This window comes from Nothoprocta perdicaria, unplaced genomic scaffold, assembly GCF_003342845.1.
Source record: "Nothoprocta perdicaria isolate Ctin4 unplaced genomic scaffold, notPer1 scaffold_134, whole genome shotgun sequence".
NCBI classification, from domain to species: Eukaryota; Metazoa; Chordata; class Aves; order Tinamiformes; family Tinamidae; genus Nothoprocta; species Nothoprocta perdicaria.
In genome coordinates this window covers 725,849-734,924 of record NW_020454472.1, presented here as the reverse complement: position 1 = coordinate 734,924, position 9,076 = coordinate 725,849, and the positions used below count along the sequence as shown (strand labels likewise).

At 44.3% G+C, this 9,076-nt stretch overlaps 1 protein-coding gene across 1 annotated transcript in view; it reads left to right on the top strand.

Moving 5' to 3' along the window:
• Positions 1-9,076, top strand: part of SBSPON (somatomedin B and thrombospondin type 1 domain containing) — a 12,634-nt gene that overhangs the window by 394 nt on the left and 3,164 nt on the right. The window contains exon 2 of the mRNA XM_026033869.1: positions 18-151. Within this exon, the coding sequence (XP_025889654.1) occupies positions 18-151 (134 nt within the window). The remainder of the gene's footprint in view (positions 1-17; positions 152-9,076) is intronic.

The following is a 9,076-nucleotide window of genomic DNA, read 5'->3' as shown; positions in this document are numbered from 1 at the left end:
TGCTCGGCGGCCGCCAGGTGCTGCCCGGGCCGGGACGCGACGTGCGCCGGCCGGGGCTGGCGGGCGGACGGCGCCTTCGGGACGTGCTTCTGCGACGAGGGCTGCCGGCGCGCCGGGGACTGCTGCCACGACCACGGCCACGCGTGCCCAGGTAGGGCCGCCCGCCGCAGCGCCCCGCTGCCCTGCGGGGTGGCGGTTGCCCCGCCGTGGGGAGCTGGAAGCAGGGTGCGTGGCCGTGGGCTCGGTCAGAGGGGCTTCTTCAGCCCCTAAAGCCCAGGGGGACCAAGTCATGCCCGGGATCACCGGCCTCGAGTCCGGGGCTGGTGCTGGGGGGACAGGGCAGCAAGCAGAGGGGTGAGACCTCGCTCTTTGCAGCGCTCCCAAGCTGGAGGTGCACAAGGCTTCTGGGTCTGCAGGAGAGCAGGGCCTGAAGTCTGCCCAGCTGAAGGGCAGACTTCTTTCCCCTCTAGCAAGTGAGGTTCCTCAGTCTTCCCTGGTTCCTTAGTTTCTCTGCGCTTACAAGAGGGATGCAGGACTGCAGAGACAGCAGGGAGGTGCATTCGGAGCTGCGCCCTCCTGTCTTGTCAAATGGCTGGCAATTAAACGAAGTGGGGAAATGTCCAGCGTGAGACTTTGCTCTCACTTCTTGGGGCAGGAGGCAGCCAGGACGAGGCCGTGGCCTCATGGAAGGCAGAGGCTTTGGGATGAGTGCGGCAGGGATGAACTTGGAGGGATTCTCTCTCCAGCTGCCCCCAGCAACCTGCCTGGGGAGGCCTGGTGCCCACGCGGGTGCTGGCAGGAGACAACAGCTCCCTGCAGGCAGCTCTTAGCTCTCCRTGATCTGACATGTCACTTCTCCCCAGCTGGACTAGGCAGCCAGTGGGTGTTAACACCCCCTCTTTTTGTGCTGCTTTCATCCCTCACACTCTTCAGAACTGCTCCCTCTCCCTGTGCCTGCACCGTGGGACGCCGCTGTCATTTTGCGTCGGCAGAGCCAGTCCTAGGGCAGCCTGATATCCCCATTGCTGCCTGCGTGCAGGCCAGGTTAGATCCAAGATGCCACAAGTCTCGGCCAGTTCTCCCTGGCTGGGATTTCTGAGCAGGCTCAGCACGGGGCTGAGCTGCACAGCACCCGCCTTGGCTTTCCCCTAGCTCAGAGGGKGGGTTCAGCCATCTGGCCATGTAGACCTGTCCTCAGGGATAGGAAGTTGCGCAAGGACTGAGCAGAGCAGGACTCTGGTGCCCAATCTCCATGGAAAACCAGGTCAGGCCTCTGCCCTCTCAACTGTCTTTTTTTTTCCATAATAACAGAAGGGAAGAAACTGGGTACCATGAGATGAGCTCTGACAGAAAATGCCTGGTAGCATCTCTTGAGGTTGGAATTGTCCTATATATTGATCTTCTGGTGAGGCAAATCTATAGGGGGAGCGTTGATAATTCTTTGACACAGAGCCATAACTTATTTACTGTTCAGTAAATCCAGCAGCTAATATTCAAGTGCAGCAGCAGAAAGCCCATGAAAATATGTACTGCTAGCTCTAAAACAGATCTCTGAAGCACAGAAGATTTTAAGAATTCCATGAACTCTAAAAAGAAGCCTCATCTTTACCTGAAAGACACTTTTCTATCATGACTTCAGTCAGACAACCAGCTTACTTTTCTGGTGGTGGTTTTTGTCTGGAACATGGTGGTGGTTACGTGGAAATGGGTGATGTACCAAGCATTTGTTCTGTCTCCTTCTTGTCCACGGTGTGGACAGTCAGTGCTTGAGACACAAGCAGGAAGGTGAAGCCTCAGGGAAGGTCCATGTCTGCCTGACTCCCCTGGCTCGGAGAGCGGCTCTCATGACTTGTACACCCAAAAGCTACAAAACTGATCACAAGAAGTTACCCTTTTAGGGGCAAATGCTCAGATATGCTTTAATACTACAAAGTGCCAGTAGGTTTCTACAAACAAAAACTCTACATAGTTCCAGTGGGAGTTAATATCAACACAGACAAGTAAGGCCTAAAAATACTTTCATTTTAAGCGAGCTTTTATTCCTCTTGGATTTTGAGGGATCAAGCATCTCTTTGAGGTATGCAGCATCTTTTAACTTCTGTCCGTGTCTGCATTTAATGAAATCAAGGGTGTCTATTTATGTGCACATTTCACCTTGCAAATAATTTATCATTTAAATATGGTTCAAAAATTGAAAGCAAAAATGTGAAGTAAGGTGAGAGATAAATTGTTCTTGTGCTGCAGCTTTATTGTCATCCTGGTCTGCACCAGCTTTTCATCTCTCTGCAAATATTTAACAGCACAAAGTATGTGGGGAAAGTGTAACATGCCCATATCTTCAAAAATAAATTATCAAGAAATGTGTTAGGGATAATACAAAAACAACACTGAAATAATAGAAACCAATGGCAGGAAGGACGTTTTAAATCTGCCAACACCATGGATAAATTCCATCATGCCTAAAAATTGTCATATGTTTCGTACTTTATAAATAGATGGCTTGGCATAAGCTTGTGGGATGCTGAACCTATGTCCAAAGGTTTTTTGATACATTTCCTTACAGTTCAAACAATGAAGAAAGAGCATTTATGTACATAGAGGATATTTTAAATAGAAAATGTTGTACAATGAAAAAAATAGCGACCTTATCATTTGAGTGGAAGTGGTTACTCAGAAAATCCTGTTTTATATACATTACAACGTGTTGTGCAGTGCTTCAGTGAAGATGCTGTAATCCTCTTTGTTCTGGAGGTGGTTTCATGGGAAAAAAAAAGTTAAATGCAGTGTGACTCAAAAAAAATCTATAGTCTTCAGTGCTTTAAATAAAAAATTTAAATGAAAAAAATAAAAAAAGATCCCAGACACACAAGCTGTAATACATAATTATGTAAGAATGTATTTTTTCAGTATATGTTTGAGCTTCCAAGGGTCTAATTAGCTTCTATGTTCTCTGGGGGTCTTCTCCCAACAGCCTGGTGCCGTCGCCTAAGTGCAGTACCTCTCCTTCAGGGTCCTCTGGCTTGACGTGTCTCTCTTCCAGATCACAGAATCACAGCATGGCTGAGGTTGGAAGGGATCCCTAGAGATCATCTAGTCCAACCCCCTGCTCCAGCAGGGACACCCAGAGCACGGGGCACAGGGTGGCATCCAGGCAGGTTTGGAAGATCTCCAGAGAAGGAGACTCCACAGCCTCCTTGGGCAGCCTGTCCCACACTGTCACCCCTCAGTCCTTATTCGTTCATTGATTTTGCCATCTACTATCATTTTATTAACTGGCCTGGGACACTCAGAGATGGACAGAGGGTTATAAAGAAATAGCTAGGAGCCTCTTGATACATTGGTTTATATTTCAAGAGATGGTACCGTTACTTTTACGCCATCTCGGGGGTCCATTCTCTGTCATGCTGGAAAACTTGACCTCTTTCCAAGGAGGCACAAAACGAACATACTGTCCCTTGATGATTTCTGGTTACTGGGTGCCAGAGTGACATTACTAGCCCACAGGCTAAATTCCATTCTAGTGACCCAATATTCTTGATATTCCATGTGACTGAGGCAATTCATGCTTCCCCTTCTGAATCTTTATGGTCATAAAATTTCATGTATTTCTGCAGACCACCAGTGTCTGTCAACTTGAGTCCCTTTCAGCAAGAAGTGAAGTCATTCCTTTCTTTATAATGGGGCTAGGCAATCCCTTTGGAATTTTTCGGCACGGACATGCATGTGATATAGACCTGATGTTATCTGCATATCAAGGTGCTCGTCTGGGATTAAAATCACATAGAAGTTCTTATTTCTGCAGGTCATTTGTACGGCCAAATTGGACACAAGAGAGATCTAAATGGTTAGATTGGATCTGCCTGGAGGTCTTTTCCAACCATAATGATTCTGTTTCCGTATGAAGAAGCATGTTGGAGCAGTGATGGTTTTGTAGCCACAGAGCATGTATCGTGCCTTGAGGTTTGGCACACGGAGGTGTCTCAGTGTGATGCCTGGTGACACAATGTTGGATATCACCATATGGCAAAGACAGTCAAAACTGGGGCAGGCTTCTCTGTGCTGTCTTCTTGTGCTGTTCTACAGGTCGTGCCTTTAAGCAGGAGGAAACGCCAGGCCATGCTCACAGGGACAGTCAATGGCTCAATGCCCACGGCTGCTCCTTGGTCCTGTTTCATTTGGGCAGTGCAGGCAAAACTGCAGAGCTGCCAAGAGCAGGAGACCCAGCAGCTGTGTCACTTGTGCTCCCGTCACAGTCAGGCTTCTAAAAAGCACAGATTTGGTGAGAAAAGAGCAAGTTTGGTGAGAATCAGTGCAGAGTGAGAGGAATGTAGGGAATTACTACAGCATGGTTAGTAGTATCACACCACTTCAGGGTAGCTCCTTCGGGGTTTTTATCTGCCTTAGTCTGCCTTTAGTGACTCAATAAGTCAGATATTTAGTGAGAGAGCAAAGCCAGCAACTTCTGTATTTTACAAAACCAGCTGCAGACACCAAAGAGGGTATTGCATCCCTCTATCCAAGTTTCATATTGGCAGAATCCCTGAGGGCAGGAAGTATTTTTCTGAGTGATTAGCTTGCTCCCATCAGTTATCCTCAATACTGATAGAGGAATAAAACTAAGGGTTAAGCTGTAAAGCTTCCTGGGGATTTAAATGGTAATCAGGAAATATAGAAAAAGAATAGAATCCAAAACATGTGATATGGTCCCATGACATGTTCCTATGCTGGGGAACAGTGGAAAAAGGAAAAAGCTTCTTTAACTACAACAAGAGATAAAATTTTAAAAATCAGAATTAATTTAAGGTAACCACTTTTTAAGGTGACCAGAATTAATTTATCATGACCACTGACTATAATTGACTATATATTTTGCTTCGCTCCCTAAGTATAATGTTGAAGATCTACCTTTAAAGGAAGAAGAAGGCAAAATAAAATGTTTTTCATACCAAACAGAGAAGAACTTTGAGCCTATTTGCAATGAGGAAGGAAAACAACTATTTGAAGAACTGAAAGATTTCAGTATCAGGAAATAGGAAACTAGAATAAATATTCTTTTTTTTAAGGCTATTTGCGATTGTATTTCAGTTACATGAGATTAAATCATAATTTTATTGACAACGTAAGCTTCATGGAGGACAAAAAGCACCTGGTGATGTTAAGCAGCATGGTACAGTGCACGCTGCTGTGTGGCTTTGGCTGCGTGTTTCGTTTCATGGTTGGGGAACACGGCAAGGGCAGCTCTGTCCCGCTCACCCGCTCGCTGGCTGCCATCCCATGGGAAATCTGGGGCTCCCGCTGCTGCCCGGGCAGGGGCTTCTCACTGGAAATAGGCCCTGCTGCTGGGGAGGGGGAAGATGGGGCTCAGTACAGCACAACCCCGGCCTTCTTGGCCTGCAGGAAAAGGGGAATGAGCTGGGAATGAGCTGCCTGTCAAATTAAATGGCCTGCTAGATTCAGGACCCTTTGGACAGAGAAATGACTGTTTATCCTCAGTGGATTCTTCTTCTTGATGGATGCCCATGGGCAAGTCATTTCTCCAGTCTTCCACTGCTCTGCCTGTCCAGGCTCTACAGGCTTTTCACTCCTTATTGGAGGAATTGTACTCACTCCAGTGGTTCCTAGAGATGCTCATCCATAACCCAGGCTCTGCATCGGTGTTCTAGGAGATACCTCGATGCAAGTAAACACGGTCAAAAGACCTTGATCCTAAATTACTGATGAATAAGACATCAAGATGCAGAGTCTTAAAAAATCATTTGTTATTGCTTAAGGAATTATATATGAAAGAATGATTTCCAAAAGACCCAAAAAGAGAAACAGTTATTACTCTAACTGCAGTAGTGGCTTTAATTAATAATATAAATATTGCCATTTTATAATCAAAGGCCAAGCTTTTTCTTTGGATGCATTTGTTCAACTCCTATAAAAATCTGCATAGCAGATTTTGTAGATCTGTTCAGCAGATCTGACCAGCTGTTAAAGTGAATTATATTTTAGCAAATCCTAAGCAGTAGGATGGAGCAGGTAAAACCTTTGCTTTCTACAACTCTTTGMATCTTGCAGAAAATTTTGTAAGCACAGTCATGATTATAAAAGACAAATATCRTTTTGTATTTTTTCAGTTCAAACCCTTTCAAGATGTAGGCTCCTTCCTTGAACAACCTGTGCATGACCCACTCGATTAACTCTTAAATTTTCAGATATACCATATAGGACTTCTACATTGCATTCGTTGCCCTCTAAAAATTGATCTAGAAATGAAACAATGATCTAGAAATGAAACACCGGTGGTTCTGTCAAACCTACACAAGCTTGCACAGAAGAGCAGCCTAAAGAGCAGGACACAACACTTGGAGAAAAACAGACAAGCAGAGCTTTCCTAAGGAAAACCTGGCTCTTGTACACAAAGAGCTARGAACACAGCCTGGGAAGGTAAAACTAGAGGAATATCAGAAAAGATCCAGRAAGTGAATTGTAGTGTGGGGAAACAGAGGGGAAGTGAGAGGACTGTAATAAGAGGTGATATGACAAAGATAGTGGCACAAACTGGGATTAGGTCATAGAAAAGAGCGGAAGCAGATGTGAAGTGAGTGATTTTCCTCACAGTCACACTATGTGACTGTGAGGTGATGGTGAGACTATGCCAGGATATTCTGACTGCCTATATAGCACATTAGTTACAAGATAGTTCTTAAGTGAGTGATGGCTTCTAAACAGCCTGGGAAGTACAGTGCTAGTTTTGGGACCCTAGTGAAGAGGAACCTCAAAGCTTGAGGGAATGTTTGGATTTTGCTCATTATCAGAATGTATAAAAACATCCTTATGGGCAAAACCAGCAGAACAGTATGGATTGGGCATTGTGATAAGCACTAGGGGCATTTGTGGATAAAGAGCAATTCACAGGAAAATGCATGCCGTGAATATTACAGAGACAGGATATGTGACCTGTTTTTTTGCCCATGCTGCAAAGAATATTTTTGCAAACGCTTCGCTAATACCTTTGTATTATARAAAGAGACCTTTGTATATGTAAAAGAGACCTTTGTAAGGTCTCTAAAATGCCACATGGAAAACGTTGGAAGGTAAACACAGACCTAGCAGGACGATGACAGGGACTGGAAGATGCTTTGCTCCTCGGTGGTCAGTGTTGCCTGATGTGGCAGGAATGCTCTGAATCATGTGGCTGCTGAGATTTGAAGGTGCCATTTTCAGCTAGACAGGACTGAGTACAGTTTTGAAGAACTGTATTAGACACTTTGATCAGTAAAGGTGAGATCAGTTGGTCAGGTAGTTTTCAAGACCTGGGGCTCAGTGTTCCCGTATATGAACACCAGGGAAGTTCAGGGAAGGTAAGTTGGGCTCTCATGAAAACATATCAAATGACTGTGTTTTGTAATGAAAGATTAATAGATAAATAAAACAAAGATTTGTATATTATGCAGCATTTTAACTCAGGAATAATGTATCCATCACCTGTTTCTGTAGTATGGTGCTCATGCTGCATAATCTTTTCCTCCCGAGTAGATTATCTGAATTCTCCTGGGACATCTGTCTGACATGTCTCTGCTTATAGTTGTGAGGTAAGACAGCTCCTGTTTTGGGAGAATGCAAATGGGAAATGCAAGGAAAAGGGAAGAGTATAGATTGGAAGAATGAAGTGAGAGATAAAAGGAGCATGTGTTTTTGGATAGATGAAGATAGAATATATCAGATACAGGGGGGAGACATCATTATTAGGTGCACTGCAAAGAATAAAATAAAGAAGGAAATGCCTAGGGAGTATCAGAGATGACAGATCTGAGCATTTCTAGGTGTGGATTTCAAGAGAGTATTTAAACTAATAATCTTTATTGTATCATCTACATGTCTTCTTGAAAGGTTATAAAAACTGACAAATATGAAATTAGGGTTCATTTGCTAAATAAGAGGATGTTTCATTTAGTTTATCTACATTCTTTAACAAAATTGGTGTGAAAGGCTGTAACAAAAAAGGTGTGAAAGGCTTGTTAAAGGTTATGAAAGTTGACAGAAAATAGCATAGAATACAAAACAAAACATTTTTCTTTCTTCTTCATTGTAGCCCTTCAGTGAGCTCGACTAGTATRTGACAGGTGAAGAAGGGACTAGTTTATGTCTGTGACTATTAGTCAGGTGTAGGAGGGACTGAAGATACAAAGCAACTTTTGGTACCTATACAATGGGTCTACTTTCTTCTTAGTTCAAAGTCTAATTTAAAATAATGGCACCTTTCCCATAGCAATTTAGGTTACACTTGGGTCAAAATTAGAAGAAGCTTGTGATCCATGAGAAATAAAATTCTAATTTCCAATGTCTGTAGTTGGGTTGAGAAAAAGAGTACCTTATTTTTTATGTACATTCAAATACATATGTATGTGTAGGTAATGCATATTTTTGATACCTGCATAAAAAGATGTWTATACAACCCTGTCCACATCCCTGGTTTACCTTGAAACTAAAACAATGCAAATTTTAACCAAAAATTACCTTCACATTAAGCACAGTGGAGCAGGACTGCCTGCTCCAAAGAAAAAGCAAAGGAAACTCAACAAGGAAACTAAAACTATGGCAGTGGAGCTTCTTTCARTGTGGAGGAAGGAGGCATAGAGATCAACCTGGGAGGAACTGAGATGGCTGAAAGGCTTCCTGCCACAGCGACCTGGCACCTACATCTGTGAGCTCGTCTCTCTCCCTGGCAACGCTGTATGCTTCAGAGGAGAGAACAGGGAAATTTCCATAAGGAACTGTTTCTTACCCACAAACAAGGGATGGGGTGGCAAACTTAAAGATGCAAACTACTGAAGTAAATTCAAACCCCATTAAAAAAAAAAAGTCTAAAAGAAAGGCAGGTCAAGGGAGGTGATCCTCCTGCCTGGTGAGGCCACATCTGGAGTACTGCGTCCAGTTCTGGGCTCCCCAGTACAAGAGGGATGTGGAGCTGCTGGAGAGAGTCCAGCGCAGGGCTACCAGGATGATCAGGGGCCTGGAACATCTGCCCTATGAGCAAAGGCTGAGGGAGCTGGGCCTGTTCAGCCTGGAGAAGAGAAGGCTGAGGGGG